General features: G+C 53.9%; 1 protein-coding gene and 1 long non-coding RNA gene across 2 annotated transcripts; both read right to left on the bottom strand.

Annotated features, from left to right (window-relative positions):
* Positions 1-692: 692 nt before the first annotated feature.
* On the bottom strand, positions 693-5,662 carry LOC116950600 (uncharacterized). The gene is made up of 4 exons (XR_004404049.2): positions 5,364-5,662; positions 4,944-5,047; positions 3,873-3,949; positions 693-1,545 (listed from the first exon to the last, which is right to left on the bottom strand). It is a non-coding gene; the product is annotated as an uncharacterized LOC116950600 (long non-coding RNA).
* A 1,635-nt stretch (positions 5,663-7,297) lies between these two features.
* Positions 7,298-15,700, bottom strand: LOC116950664 (migration and invasion enhancer 1-like). The gene is made up of 4 exons (XM_076072992.1): positions 15,688-15,700; positions 13,621-13,707; positions 12,920-12,996; positions 7,298-9,320 (listed from the first exon to the last, which is right to left on the bottom strand). Exons 1-4 carry the CDS (start codon positions 15,698-15,700, stop codon positions 9,237-9,239), a joined length of 261 nt encoding a protein of 86 aa, XP_075929107.1. The 3' UTR covers positions 7,298-9,236.

A 15,700-nucleotide genomic window follows, 5' to 3' on the forward strand; every position in this document is an offset into this window, starting at 1 on the left:
TACCCAAGGCAGCCATTGCAGCTGCATGAGCCACAGTCGTAAACCTCGCCCATTTCCCCTCGATATCAGGATGAGTGGACGATGCCAACCCCAGCTGCAAGTGATGATGAAATTCTCACTTGCAACTTTCATCCGCTAGCTGAGACGATGTCCCTATGGGTTTGAATTGGGTCCTGGGTGTACACCCACCACCGGAGTGAAAGAATGGCAGGTGCATCTTACAGCTGACATGTCGATGGTCAGTGGGCAGATCTGCTCCACGATAGGTCCTGGTGTCAAGGATATAGGCCGCATCCGCTGGTCCGTCACTACGTAGTCCAGCAGATGTTCTTGCTTGGACCCGGCATGCATCCATGATGTTGTGTGGATGTGCCGATGCCGGAACAGCGTGTTGTTATTGAGCTGATCTGGCCCATGCCTTCCAATCCCAAATGGGGTTTGGCCAGGAGACGTCATGGACGCCTGTCCCCCCGGGGCTTCCGACACAAGCTTCACTCGATTTTTATTCCGTGATTTCGTGGTGCTTGGATTGAAGGTGGAGGTGTTACCAGCCCCTCACACCCGTCCAGAGCCCCCTTTGGCCGCTGTGGTGGCTACAAACACCATGGCACTGCCAACCACAGCGTTGCCGTCCGGCACCAACGAGACAGACAATTACACGCATACACATACACACACGTGTTGTATTTTTGCATCAGTTTTTTCTCCGCATTTATTGAACATCATGCCAAGTGAGTGGACAACTTCCGTCACGAATGGATGTCGCTCGTGTCAAACTTCTGGCGAAGTGAAAGGAAACGCGGCCCTCCCGTCGCCACCGCGGATATGGAGCCGGCGAGCCCAGTCGAGTGTGCGGGGACCTCTGATGGATCGCCGCATCGCGGGATCCTGAGGAGGCGGTGATGGCGTGCGGAGGAGGCCTTGCATCCAGCAGTGTATTCGTCGCGGATAATGATGGTGTTGTTCACCGCTCGCACGCACAGAAATCCTTAACCACCGCCACATCCTCCACCACCAACTTCCACCACCACCACCACCACTTTGTAGCACCTTCACTGGCATCAGAATCGCCACCACTACATCATCACCACCACCACCTTGACCACCATCGCTTTCTCCTACCACACAACTTCAACCACCACCGTCATCACCACCAACATCATTATCGACTCCAAATTCCACAACCAACACCACCTCTTCAAACACTTCCACCACCTTCACCACCACCACTACTATCTTAACCATCACCACACCTCCTCCTACACCATCGCCATCGACTCCAACTTCACCACCACCACGTCACCCGTTCACCCACGCTGCGTCCATCAGCGCCCAGCTTGTGGGCCGTGCCCCTTTGCGCTGAGCCGTCACCGAGCAGGTGATGATGGTGAGGGTGGTGGTGATGGTGGTGATAATGATGATGATGGTGGCGGAGGGCTGAGCCTCCCCGCCTGCACGCCGCTACACGATGCTGCACTGGCGCTGGGTGCGGCTGATCTTCTGCACGGCTTCTCCCTGCACGGCGCAGCGGATCGCGGCGATCACCTGCGGAGGTCACGGCGCGCGTGCTGGGTCAGTGCGCGCGCGCGGTGTCGTGAGAGGGCGCGCGCGCCGAGCAGAGGCATCTGCGTTCGTCCGCTGTGTGTGGGGGTGTGGGGCGTGGGTGCCCGTCGGAGCCGCCTGCTCGCGAGAGACGCAACCGCTGACGGAGTGAAAACTCATTGCACCAAGACTCATTGCTCCAAGACTCATTGCTCCAAGACTCATTGCGCCAAGAACTGCTTTGGGTGCGCTCAGTTTGCTGTCCCGTCCAACCCCACAGCTCCGCACCTCCCATGGGCCCGGTTGGCTACGTGCGGTGCGAAAGAAGGCTCAACGTGCGTACATCCACAGTGGCGCTCACGCAATTGCGTTCGGTTCACACACGGCCCGTCCATCTGTCAAGCTGCATCAGCTCGAAGGCTCCCCCTAAACCATGTGTGGACACCCCCCCCTAAACCACGTGTGGACCCCCCCCCTAAACCACGTGTGGACCCCCCCCTAAACCACGTGTGGACACCCCCCCTAAACCACGTGTGGACCCCCCCTAAACCACGTGTGGACCCCCCCTAAACCACGTGTGGACACCCCCCCTAAACCACGTGTGGACCCCCCCTAAACCACGTGTGAACCCCCCCTAAACCACGTGTGGACCCCCCTAAACCACGTGTGGACCCCCCCCCCCGCACTCTGAATCGCTCCCACTTCCATCTGTGCTGCGTGTGGCTGTTCTCTCTGTAGACGTCGTCACGACCACGGCTACAACCCTTCAGGTGCAGCGGTCGCCAACCCCATAAATAAGTGACAAGAAGAGGCATTTGTGTTTTTCTTTCGAATTGGCTTTAAAATTTAAACAAAAGTGCACGTGGCCAATAAGGAGGCAGGCGGTGGTGCTCCTGAATGGAGAGAGAGAGAGAGAGCCTACGTGTTAAACAGAGAGAGACTGTCTTGCCATGCAGTTCCTGAAAGAGCCGCAGGTCGCCTGATGGAGTTTGTGTGTGGAGTTTCACTTCGTCTTTCAATCCTTTCCGTGGCGCTTGAAGTACTCCTCCTCTCTCTCTCTCTGTGTAACACCTATGTCATCAATATACCCAGTGTATTTGTGTGTAGTCCATGACATTGGTCTTAAGGGGGGTTAGATCGCGTAAATGTGTCGTTAAACCCGCCACCGCTCGACACCGACAATTAGAAAAGTTGTGTCGGCAACACAACACTAGCACAGCGCCACCGGTCGCGTGTGAGAGCGTAAACCCACTGCGACATTGACAAATTAGAGTACGACGTTTCGCCAGTAATCACAACGAGCATCATCAGGCCAACAAAATCCCTACGTGTTCATCGTAACTTTTTGTTTAAAGAATAATAATCGGTTTAACCCTTTCTGGCAATCCGACAGTGGTGTTAAGATGCTCAAACATCAAATAGAAACCTTCTTGCAAGGCATCAAGTACTGCATTCGCCACACGCGCTACTTTGTGGTGAGCATGCGAACGAGCATGCTCTGATTAATGAATGTCTTTGAGACTGCTTGGCCTCCACCAGAGGACTTGCAGCAAGCAGCCCACCGCGTGTCTGCTCTGCCACCTCGCGGCTGACGCCGTGACCCCCCCCCACCACCAGGCCTGGGGGGGGGGGGGCTCTCCACTGCCGTCCCGTGAGGCTCGTGGCTCCGCGCTGCTTGCAAGCGTCACGAGAGCGGTGCTCACCGTTTGCAGGCAGGTGAGCAGCGTTATTGCTTAGCGGGGGTGGAGGGGCGTTCAAAGTGTTTGTCGATTAAATTATAATAATGAATCATTAATAATGATCATGTTTAATAACTCTCATTTATTTCGAAAAATGTTTTTTCAAAAAAAATGTGTTTGCCGGTGCTTGCTTATCATTAGTTATTATAATGCATGATTGTTATTTGTTGAGCAAACGCCAATTTCCAATCCTCCAAGCTCTGCGGTCCTCTGCGCGTGAAGGCGTTATCGGCCGAATTCACGAGGTGTCTGCACGTGGCAGGGACCCGGAGCACCCACAGATACCCACGCATGCGAGAGGGCAACACGCTATCCCCGTACAGACGTGTACAGGTGGAGTTATCGTTTGCCGTACCGCCATCTCCTGGTTAGCCAGGGTACGGCTACTCATCGACGCCCACGGGGGAAGGGAGATCCCCAACATCTGTGTGTGACCCACCAACCCTCGCTGGTGCTGCTGCTGCTGCCTCCACAGTGCTGGGTTACAGGCAGCCACGCGTGTAACCATCACCCATGGCGAGTGAGGGGTAAGTTCAGCAGCAGCAGTGGCGGTGTGGTGAGGGTTGTGTCAGTGCCGGGGAGCGAACTCACGTCGTCCAGCTCGGGTAGTCCTCCCAGCTCCAGCTTGGAGTAGATCAGCTTGCCGTTCACCTTCACCTCGAAGCTATCTGCAGGTGAGGGGTGTACAGGTGAGGTATGTAAAAGTGATGGGTGTACAGTTGATGGTTGTACAGGTGAAGGGTGTACAGGTGAGACATGTACAGGTGAGGGGTGTACAGGTGAGGGGTGTACAGGTGAGGGGCGTACAGGTGAGACATGTACAGGTGAGGGGCGTACAGGTGAGGGGCGTACAGGTGAGGGGTGTACAAGTGAGGGGTGTACAGGTGAGGGGCGTACAGGTGAGGGGTGTACAGGTGAGGGGTGTACAGGTGAGGGGCGTACAGGTGAGACATGTACAGGTGAGGGGCGTACAGGTGAGGGGCGTACAGGTGAGGGGTGTACAAGTGAGGGGTGTACAGGTGAGGGGCGTACAGGTGAGGGGTGTACAGGTGAGGGGCGTACAGGTGAGGGATGTACAGGTGAGGGGTTTAAAGGTGAGTGTACAGGTGAGGGGCGTACAGGTGAGGGGTTTACAGGTGAGTGTACAGGTGAGGGGCATACAGGTGAGGGATGTACAGGTGAGTATACAGGTGAGGGGGTACAGGTGAGTATACAGGTGAGGGGGTACAGGTGAGGGGCGTAGATGAGGGGCACAGTTGCGGTTCGGGTGAGGGGTAAACAGGTGAGGAGCTTACAGGGGAGGGGCAACCAGGTGAGGGGTGTACAGGTGAGCTATACAGGTGAGGGGTGTACAGGTGAGGGGCACAGGTGTGTGTATGTGGTTGGGGGCGTTGTAATCTTTGTGAGTCTGCTGTGTTATTACCGAGTCCTGCACAGTCCAGGTGGGTCCAGGTGTCTCTGCGAGTGTCCCTAAGTAAGTGTGGTCATGTTTTGGGTTGGTTCCACATTGGGACCCGGTGGGCCCAGGTGGATACAAATTCTGTCCTGGTCTCGGGTTTCTTGTGAGTCTGTGAGTCTGGATCGGGCCAGGGTAGGTACAGGTGCGTATAGGCGAGTACAGGTGAGTGCAGGAGAGTCCAATGCCCTGTTTTCCCCGCTTACTTTTCCTCCCCGTAACTCCGATGATCTCCACCCCCGGGAGCTCCGCTTGGACCCGGGACTCGAGCCCCCAGAAGCGGCTCTGGTGGCCGTTACCTCATCCCCCGCTGTGCACAGGGAAGGTCAGCGGCGGGGGGGGGGGGTACTCAGGTGAGTAGCCAGGTGACTAGGCAAGTGACTAGGTGAGTGACTTGGTGATGGGACCGGAGAGTGACTAGATTCGTGGCTAGGTGAGTGACCGTCTAAATGAGCATGTGAGTGGCTAAGTAAATAGACAGGTCATTAACCAGGTGAACGGATAAGTAACCAGGTGAACTGCGAGGTCAATGATCGGATGAGTGACCATGTGAATGGCCAGGTGAGCGCGCACGTGGTGCAGTATGTGCGTAGTGCCCGTGCAGGTGAGTGCTCGTGTACACTCACCAATACTCCACGTGCACCTTCACCCTCATGGTGGCACCTTCACCTGCCCCTCCTGGTCGGCCGAAACTGGTGAGCAACTCACCCGAGACACCAAACTCACCCGAGACAGCTCACCTGAGACCAACGCCTCTTAATGAGACACCTCAGCCGAGACACAGCCAAGCCACCTGGGTGCCACTCGCTCACCTTTGCCGTCCCCAGTAGCCAATCACAGACGCCACCCCCTCCCCACCAGTGAGGAGATGCGGGGGGTGGAGGGGGACCTTGAAAGTCATTTTAAAGTCAGGGCGGCCTCTCTCGCCGCGTCTCCCCGTCGAGTCGCGGTCTCTCAAATAGCGGCCAATGCTGGAGGCAGCCGACAGGTACCAGTAGGGAGAGAGGGGGGGGTCATAGAACAATGGGGAGGGGGGGGGTCGTGGGCCGTGATGACGTCAGCCGACGTTCGCAGTGTGCACGTGGTCTTCAACAAAACAAAAGTTTCTCTCTCTCTCTTGGTGGTGGTGGGGAGCGGTAGTGTGGTGGTTAGCGCTACACTGCGCTACGAACCTGACGACCCGGGTTCGATTCCCGCTCACGGCCAACACCGGTGACGATTATCCAAACCGGTCCTGGGCCTCCCCGATGTCGACTCAGCCTCAAATGAGTACCTGGTGCGGTGTGTAAACATCGCCACTAGGGAGACAAAGGCGGCCGGGCGTGGTGTTGGCCACCCACCCCCTCGCGTGCCGCTCCTCGCTAAGTGCACCTTGTTCAGGCTCTACGGGGATCTCCGTCTTTGTCTCTCTCGGTGAGACGACGATCCCAGACGCGTGGGTTCGACTCCCGGTCACAGATGCACACAAGGGCGGAGGAGTGGTCGCGTGTGAGAACCTCTCGCGAACGTTCTCCAAGGTCGTGAACGTTCCCCAAGGTCGTGAACGTTCCCCAAGGTCATGAACGTTCCCCAAGGTCAACTCGGCGAGGTAGCCCCCCCCCCGTCGCTTCCACGAGCCGTGAGAGCGAGGGGGTGCGCGGGTTCCCTCTGCCCGTGGGCAAATATTAAAAGTGTAATTTTTCAATGAGAAGTGAATTCCACCGTTGTCTTTAGTGGTACTATGCTATATTATATAAAACAGTATATATAACATTATATATAACGCTTTATACATAACATTATAAAAAACTGAGAGAGTTAACCAACAAAAAAAATGCGTGCGAAAAACATCGAGTCTTCCTGTGCTATACATAAAATACAAGCTGAGGAATTCAACAAATATTTTTTTCGCTTGAAAAAAATTCGACGTACTAACCTTTGTCGTCTCTCCGCCCAAATTGGCCAAGTGTTTAGTTTGTAAGTGGTATCGCAATGATGAAAACATCACCTGCAAGTTACTCAACTGGGCATCCCGCAGCAGCAGCAGCAGCATCGCCCCCTACTTAAGTTAAGAAGCATCATCATCATACTACTCTATACTCATCATCATAATTGGTCAACGGTGGCAACACGTATTGTCCTTCTCACCCCCCGCACCTTCCACAAGCACGGTTGGCTACGTACGCCGCGAAAGAAGTTCAACATACATATATAACATGCAACATGATAACAACAGCCAGGGTCAAAAGTGTGCAATCTGACGATGTTGAGGTTTGTGTGAATGCGGGTGTAGTCCATAGCTGCGTGTGTGTGAGGTTGTGGTGTGCCACGTATACAAGGGGTGATGATGTGCACATTACACAATGGCGTTTGTGCTAACGACAGTGACACCGACTTTTGGCGAGAAAAGCGCCACACTGATGGCGAAGATAGTGACGACACTTGCTGGTTTTGGTTTCATCAAAATGTTGGATCTGAAATGTCACAGCCGGGACTTGATGGCCCAAGTGATGTAACCACGCCAGCGCTGAGGCAACGTCGACCGATGCGTTCACTGGGCGTGTACCAGAACCACACGGGCGACTTACACCGGTTCATCCGGATCCCTTTATTGATCCACGCGGTTTCGCGGACACAAGGTTGCAGATGACGACAGTGCAACGTTGATAAATGCGGCCTGCGTTCTTGTTGAGGCCAACCCGGTAAATATGGGACGCTGGTCCCAAACGTAGCAACCAATCACATGACAGTGTTGGTCCAACGTTGGACCAGCAATTGGACATTTCACGTGGGCTGGCTCAATGTGTGTTGATGCATGGACATGTGCCTTCATAGATCCATGGAGTCGGCGTCGTTATTTGATCAAATTTAGTTCAATCCGGAATTCTGCTGAAGTTTGCTTTATTGTTGTTATTATTATTATTATACCAACTCAAATGATACAACTTAACCACAATTATATTCAACCCAATATAAAATGAGAACAATTTGCCATGCGGATATTTAGAGGTGAGAGGAGAGAGGAAATCGCGGAGTCGCAGTGCGGATGGAACAACAGTTTCGATTTATGTTGCAATGCAGGTCCATTGCCTGAAACGTCGCCTATTATTCACGTTTGTATTTTGAGGCCACACAGTGTTACTGACGAATTGTGCAATTAACAACAAACAACAACAGCAGCGGCATCACCAAACGATGTGTAACCAGGATGGAACGCTGAAACGATTCCGAGTCGGGATTCGATCCACGAGTCGCGACCGGTTACGCTGCAGTTACGTTCCAACAGAGGCGGTGAGTGGTTGGTGCCTCCGGTGTTGGCCACAAAGCTCGCAGGAACCCGCTACGCACAGCCCCGACCGACTCGAGGAGCATCACCGATTGGTCCATGCGCGGATGAGTCGATATCGATCGCCGGATCTGGGCGTCATCGCTCCATCCTCGACATCACCGTCCGGGGTAAGCAGTCCCACGATTTCAGCCGCGCCACTCGGCCACGTGGAAGACGTGGCTGGTGTTTAACAGGCGTCGGCTATCGCGGCCAGCGCAGTGTCGTGAGTCACAAGTCACTGTTGGGTCAAGGTCGCGCAGGTGAAATGCCAGTGTTGTGTGATGCACCCTCCTCCACCCGACGCAGCCAAATAAAGGAAGTAGTCACGTGCCCACTTGTTCAGTGTATTGTTGTGTGCATCGCTTTCCAGCACAATCGATGGTGTTGCTACTGAAACGATCATTAATTGTCCACGTTTATTCACCACGTGACAACTTTATTGGTTTGGCTGTGTCGGGTGGAGGACGGTGTACGGCACACAACATTACGCGGCAAATCACGTGTCTGTAAACATTTGCGTAATCACAAAGTGGCATGTTTACATGAGCATCATGTCAACTAGTTGGAACCGCGATTCAGATCGTGACAGCTTGGCCACCTTTCTTGATATGAGGGAGAAATGGTTCGGACCAACTCGGACGAACTGACTTGACCATCCGAGCTCCCACGGAGGCGTCATCGCTTCTGTGTTTACCCGTCAATCCACCACATTGGTCCGTACATAACCCAGATTTTCCATAAACTTTTGAGATAATTACCTTCATACGCGCCATATGAATTGGTTGGCCAAACATCCAAATGTAGGACCGCAGGGCTTGGGCAATTTCGTTTAGCGCGAATCCTGGCCGCGCCCTCCGAATCATTCTCGATATCTCTCTCTCACCAAAAGCTGTGCGTTGCAAGCTCTACATGACTCTAAATGACAATAATAATAATAATTATAGAGAACGTAGACCGGCCTCGTGAGTGTAACTGCGAGCAGCTATACGACAAAGCGCGACCCCCACCCCGCCCACCCACCCAGGCGACCCTCCTCCCACCGCGGTGCCGCACACAGCAGCCAGGGCCGACACCCCCCCCCCCCCCCCCGTGCTCCCCGTGCCGTCCATCAGTGCCCAGGTATCGGCAGAGCCGTTTCTGCTGGGCCATCACCGAGCAGGCGAGGCGGTGGGGGGGGATCGAGGATCGGCGTCTACTGGAGGCAGCAGCTCTGACGGCACTTGGTGATCTTCTGCAGGGGCCTTCCCTCGACAGCGCCGCGGATCGCCGCCAACACCTGCACCGCCAGCAACAGGAACAGCGGCAGCGTCGTTACCATTACATAGTAGCGGCAGGGTCGTTACCATTACCTAGTAGTGGCAGTGTCGTTACCATGACCTAGTAGCGGCAGTGTCGTTACCATTACCTAGTAGCGACAACGTCGTTACCATTACATAGTAGCGGCAGGGTCGTTACCATTACCTAGTAGTGGCAGTGTCGTTACCATGACCTAGTAGCGGCAGTGTCGTTACCATTACCTAGTAGCGGCAGTGTCGTTACCATTACCTAGTAGCGACAGCGTCGTTACCATTGCATAGTAGCGACAACGTCGTTACCATTACCTAGTAGCGACAACGTCGTTACCATTACCTAGTAGCGGCAACGTCGTTACCATTACCTAGTAGCGACAACGTCGTTACCATTACCTAGTAGCGGCAGTGTCGTTACCATTACCTAGTAGCGACAGCGTCGTTACCATTACCTAGTAGCGACAACGTCGTTACCATTACCTAGTAGCGGCAGTGTCGTTACCATTACCTAGTAGCGGCAACGTCGTTACCATTACCTAGTAGCGACAACGTCGTTACCATTACCTAGTAGCGACAACGTCGTTACCATTACCTAGTAGCGACAACGTCGTTACCATTACCTAGTAGCGGCAACGTCGTTACCATTACCTAGTAGCGACAGGGTCGTTACCATTACCTAGTAGCGACAACGTCGTTACCATTACCTAGTAGCGACAACGTCGTTACCATTACCTAGTAGCGACAGCGTCGTTACCATTACCTAGTAGCGACAACGTCGTTACCATTACCTAGTAGCGACAACGTCGTTACCATTACCTAGTAGCGGCAACGTCGTTACCATTACCTAGTAGCGACAGTGTCGTTACCATTACCTAGTAGCGGCAACGTCGTTACCATTACCTAGTAGCGACAGTGTCGTTACCATTACCTAGTAGCGACAACGTCGTTACCATTACCTAGTAGCGACAACGTCGTTACCATTACCTAGTAGCGACAGTGTCGTTACCATTACCTAGTAGCGGCAGCGTCGTTACCATTACCTAGTAGCGACAGTGTCGTTACCATTACCTAGTAGCGGCAACGTCGTTACCATTACCTAGTAGCGACAGTGTCGTTACCATTACCTAGTAGCGACAACGTCGTTACCATTACCTAGTAGCGACAACGTCGTTACCATTACCTAGTAGCGACAGTGTCGTTACCATTACCTAGTAGCGGCAGCGTCGTTACCATTACCTAGTAGCGACAGCGTCGTTACCATTACCTAGTAGCGACAACGTCGTTACCATTACCTAGTAGCGACAACGTCGTTACCATTACCTAGTAGCGGCAGCGTCGTTACCATTACCTAGTAGCGGCAGTGTCGTTACCATTACCTAGTAGCGGCAACGTCGTTACCATTACCTAGTAGCGACAGTGTCGTTACCATTACCTAGTAGCGACAGCGTCGTTACCATTACCTAGTAGCGACAACGTCGTTACCATTACCTAGTAGCGGCAGCGTCGTTACCATTACCTAGTAGCGACAGCGTCGTTACCATTACCTAGTAGCGACAGCGCACTCAGCAACATCACCACCATCAGTCGACTGCATCGCTGTAAGCGGCAACTCCATCGCTGTAAGCGGCAACTCCATCACCGGCAACTCCATCACCGGCAACTCCATCACCGGCAACTCCATCACCGGCAACTCCATCACCGGCAACTCCATCACCGGCAACTCCATCACCGGCAACTCCATCACCGGCAACTCCATCATCGCTTCCTCCCCTCCTCCTGCCTCGCCTCGAGCCTCGCGGCGCCCTCCCGTGCGCAGTGGCCACTCTAGGCAGACTCGCCGCGGTTGTTGCTGGAACTTGATTTGTATTCATTTCTATTTTCTCCGCTTTGTTGTTGTTGGCGGTTGCGCTATCGGCATCGTCGCCAGCCGATACCTTCGGGTTGCCAGCCCTGCCCGGGGGTTTGCGCAGTCACCGTCTTGGGCGGAGGAGCGGTGGTGCAGCGGTTAGCGCTACGCTGCGCTATGAACCTGGCGACCCGGGTTCGATTCCCGCTCACGGCCAACACCAGCGACGATTATCTGAACCGGTCCCGGGCCTCCCCTAGGTCGACTCAGCCTCAAATGAGTACCTGGTGCGGTGTGTAAACATCGCCACTAGGGAGACAAAGGCGGTGGGGCGTGGTGCTGGCCACCCACCCCCTCGTGTACGGTTCCGGCCTTCATAGGTGCTGGCTAACAGCACTTGCCCCTAGAGTCTGCCAAGGCTACACGGGGTTCTTTGTCTTTGTTAAGACTACAACGGTCCGTGGAAGCAGTTGCCACAGAACTACTTTTGAGGGGATTTCCTTCTGGCGTCATTCTCCCATGGCGGGCCCGCTTAAAAAAATTCCTCCCACTGTGGAAAGATTTGTCGCGTAACAGGAGAGAGAAAAATAACCCAAAACCGTTCCTTGCCCTCGACCGGCAATTCTGCCAAATTATGTCACGAGATGAATTAAATTGTCGTGATTACGCAGCTGACAAAAGCACAGAGGGGAGGGACTTTTTTTAATGCTTCAGATATTTTAGTTCCACCACCACCACCACCCCTGTCGTCGTTTTGTCAGCTCGAGGAGGAAGGGAGGGAGACGCTGCTGGGGGGAGTGGAAAAAAAGCCAGGGGCGGGTGGCAACTAAGCCCACGTGTTAAACTAAACTAAGCCCACGTGTTAAACTAAACTAAGCCCACGTGTTAAACTAAACTAAGCCCACGTGTTAAACTAAACTAAGCCCACGTGTTAAACTAAACTAAGCCCACGTGTTAAACTAAACTAAGCCCACGTGTTAAACTAAACTAAGCCCACGTGTTAAACTAAACTAAGCCCACGTGTTAAACTAAACTAAGCCCACGTGTTAAACTAAACTAAGCCTACGTGTTAAACTAAACTAAGCCCACGTGTTAAACTAAACTAAGCCCACGTGTTAAACTAAACTAAGCCCACGTGTTAAACTAAACTAAGCCCACGTGTTAAACTAAACTAAGCCCACGTGTTAAACTAAACTAAGCCCACGTGTTAAACTAAACTAAGCCCACGTGTTAAACTAAACTAAGCCCACGTGTTAAACTAAACTAAGCCCACGTGTTAAACTAAACTAAGCCCACGTGTTAAACTAAACTAAGCCCACGTGTTAAACTAAACTAAGCCCACGTGTTAAACTAAACTAAGCCCACGTGTTAAACTAAACTAAGCCTACGTGTTAAACTAAACTAAGCCTACGTGTTAAACTAAACTAAGCCCACGTGTTAAACTAAACTAAGCCCACGTGTTAAACTAAACTAAGCCCACGTGTTAAACTAAACTAAGCCTACGTGTTAAACTAAGCCCACGAGGTCGCCAGTAGCGCAGCCGTCGATACAATTCGGGATATAACAAACAAATGAAATGAAAGGCGCGGGAATACAATGACGAGAACGACGACGGCGAGTCGACCGAGGTGGACGTGCATGGGAGCACGAGAGGAGATTTGGGGTGAGGGAGGAGGAGGGGAGAGGGGAGGGGCGGGGGGAGGAGGGGGGGAAGCGACGGTGCCCGTGATGCGGCCTCACGTCGTCCATCTCAGGGAAGCCTCCCAGCTCCAGCTTGGAGAAGATGATGACGTCGTTCACCATCACCTCGAAGCTACCTGCAGGTGGCACGTGCACAGGTCGATTGCATGTACAGGTGAGGAGCACGTGGTGAGTACGTGTACAGAATGAGTGGGTGCACAGGTGAGCTCGTGTGTGTACAGGTAGAAGGAGCGGGAGGGAAGAACGATTCCAGCTGAAGTTGGGCAGTGAAGGCGGCCACGTGAGCTCGGCCTCTACGCGAGCCGGCGGCTGCGGCCACCCCGTGCCACGCAGGGGCAGCTGGCGCTGGGTGGTCCCTCTAGGGAATAGCCGAGATTATAACGACGTTCAATGTGTTTCATGAATTAATTTGATCTTAACAAATTGGACCGTGACCGCCGGCAACACAATGGCCACAAACGGTAGGCGGTGCAAAACATTCAATGGTTATTACCGCAGTATTGACCGGGGTGGCCTTCAGGGTTTTGAACCGCGAACCTGCACAACAACCGCTGGGCCGAGTCACCGCCCGTAATGTGATGCAATTGGCCCGTGGTGTGATGTGGCGTAAGACAACCCCCCCCTGTGAGTTGCTTAGGGCATTTAACTGCCCCATGTTTTGGTTGGGTCCAGGTTAGGGAGGGTCCGGTTGGGTCCAGGTGAGCCCAGGTGGGTCCATAAAACCACGTGACGACACTCACCTTTCCTCCCTGTGCCCCCCATGATTTGGGCCTCCGGGATCTCGGCGTTCACCTTCGCCTTGAGAGCCACGAAGCGGCCCTCGTAGCCTCAGCGGCCACTGTGCAGGCAACACAAAGACAGCGGTGCCCCGTATAGCCCACAGTCTGCTGGGGGCAAATGCTGTGCTACAGCATCGACGACGGAGCGCACCCCGCCCTCCCGTGTAACCTTAAGTGCTGTGTTAGCGAGCACCTATTAAGGCCGGCCCTGTGGCACACGAAGGGGTGGGTGGCCAGCATCACGCCCGGCCGCCAGGTACTCATTTGAGGCCGAGTCGACCGAGGGAAAGGCCCAGACCGTGAATTTGGTGATGGCCAGGTTCGTAGCGCAGCGCAGCAAAACGTCGTGATGCGGTGTTTGTGCACCGCACTGCAGCAACAGGGGACGAAGACGCACGCGCGCGCACCTGTTTGCGCAATGTCCACACCTGTACTGTACAGGTAAACAACACGCAGAGATGTCGGGCGAGGGAAATGTGCAGAGTCACGGACACTACCCCACGTGGCCCCTTGGGCGGGGTTGCGGCCACTGTGTTTGCCAAGCGACGACGACGCCTCTGTTGTTGTTCGCTACGCGACCCGACGCAAAAAGATCCCCCCTAGGGTTTGATTCTTCCACGAAGTTGTTCGTGGTCCACCCGAAACCGCGTCCACTGCACAAAGCCACGGCAGTGGGCGCGGGGGGTGACAGCACAAAGAGGACATTAGCGAACCCTCCAGAGGTTCGTGGTGCGGCCGTGCTCACCCACGACGGACCGCGCCGATGTGCAAACGACGCAATGCCCCTATCCACAAACACGACGGAGACATCGCAACGACGGCACCCACCACTCCTCTGCTTCTGGCGCGGCGATCTGGGCTTGAGGCCACCCGCACGTAAAATTGCGGCCCTTGCCCTGCATCGACATCAAAGAAGCTCCCGGGTTCGATTCCCGACTCGGGCGCCTTGCTGCGTGGCGTCTGAATATTCTGCCCCTTTTTTGCAGAGAGTGAGTGAATGGAGGTTCTGTATGTTCTGCCCCTGTTCTGCAGAGAGTGAGTGAATGGAGGTTCTGTATGTTCTGCCCCTGTTCTGCAGAGAGTGAGTTAATGGAGGTTCTGTGTGTTCTGCCCCTGTTCTGCAGAGAGTGAGTGAATGGAGGGTCTGTATGTTCTCCCCCTGTTCTGCAGAGAGTGAGTGAATGGAGGTTCTGTGTGTTCTGCCCCTGTTCTGCAGAGAGTGAGTGAATGGAGGGTCTGTATGTTCTGCCCCTGTTCTGCAGAGAGTGAGTGAATGGAGGGTCTGTATGTTCTGCCCCTGTTCTGCAGAGAGTGAGTGAATGGAGGGTCTGTATGTTCTCCCCCTGTTCTGCAGAGAGTGAGTGAATGGAGGGTCTGTATGTTCTGCCCCTGTTCTGCAGAGAGTGAGTGAATGGAGGGTCTGTATGTTCTCCCCCTGTTCTGCAGAGAGTGAGTGAATGGAGGGTCTGTATGTTCTCCCCCTGTTCTGCAGAGAGTGAGTGAATGGAGGTTCTGTATGTTCTGCCCCTGTTCTGCAGAGAGTGAGTGAATGGAGGTTCTGTATGTTCTGCCCCTGTTCTGCAGAGAGTGAGTGAATGGAGGTTCTGTATGTTCTGCCCCTGTTCTGCAGAGAGTGAGTGAATGGAGGTTCTGTATGTTCTGCCCCTGTTCTGCAGAGAGTGAGTGAATGGAGGTTCTGTATGTTCTGCCCCTGTTCTGCACAGAGTGAGTGAATGGAGGTTCTGTATGTTCTGCCCCTGTTCTGCAGAGAGTGAGTGAATGGAGGTTCTGTATGTTCTCTCCAACCCTGTTCTGCACGAGTTTCTTCCGGGTTCGCCAGTTTGCTCCCGTAGATATAAAACACACACACTATGTCAGGGCTATTGGCCAAAAACATCGCAATGATGAAAAATCACCTGCAAGTTACTCAGTTGGGGTCGCGCAGCAGCAGCATCGCCCCCTACTTGGGTCAAGACGCATCAACATGATTGGCCGACGGTGGCAACACGTGTTGTCCCCCCTCCGCACCTTCCACAAGCAT

Source organism: Petromyzon marinus, chromosome 40, assembly GCF_048934315.1.
Source record: "Petromyzon marinus isolate PM22_M1 ecotype Great Lakes invasive population chromosome 40, UKy_Petmar_22M1.pri1.0, whole genome shotgun sequence".
Classification (NCBI taxonomy): Eukaryota; Metazoa; Chordata; class Hyperoartia; order Petromyzontiformes; family Petromyzontidae; genus Petromyzon; species Petromyzon marinus.

Coding starts and splice junctions, on each gene's coding strand:
- LOC116950664 (XM_076072992.1), bottom strand. Junction 12,997..13,620: donor GGGGGGCACAGGGAGGAAAG/GTGAGTGTCGTC, acceptor TGCCACCTGCAG/GTAGCTTCGAGGTGATGGTG. Junction 9,321..12,919: donor GCTTCCCTGAGATGGACGAC/GTGAGGCCGCAT, acceptor CTGGCGGTGCAG/GTGTTGGCGGCGATCCGCGG.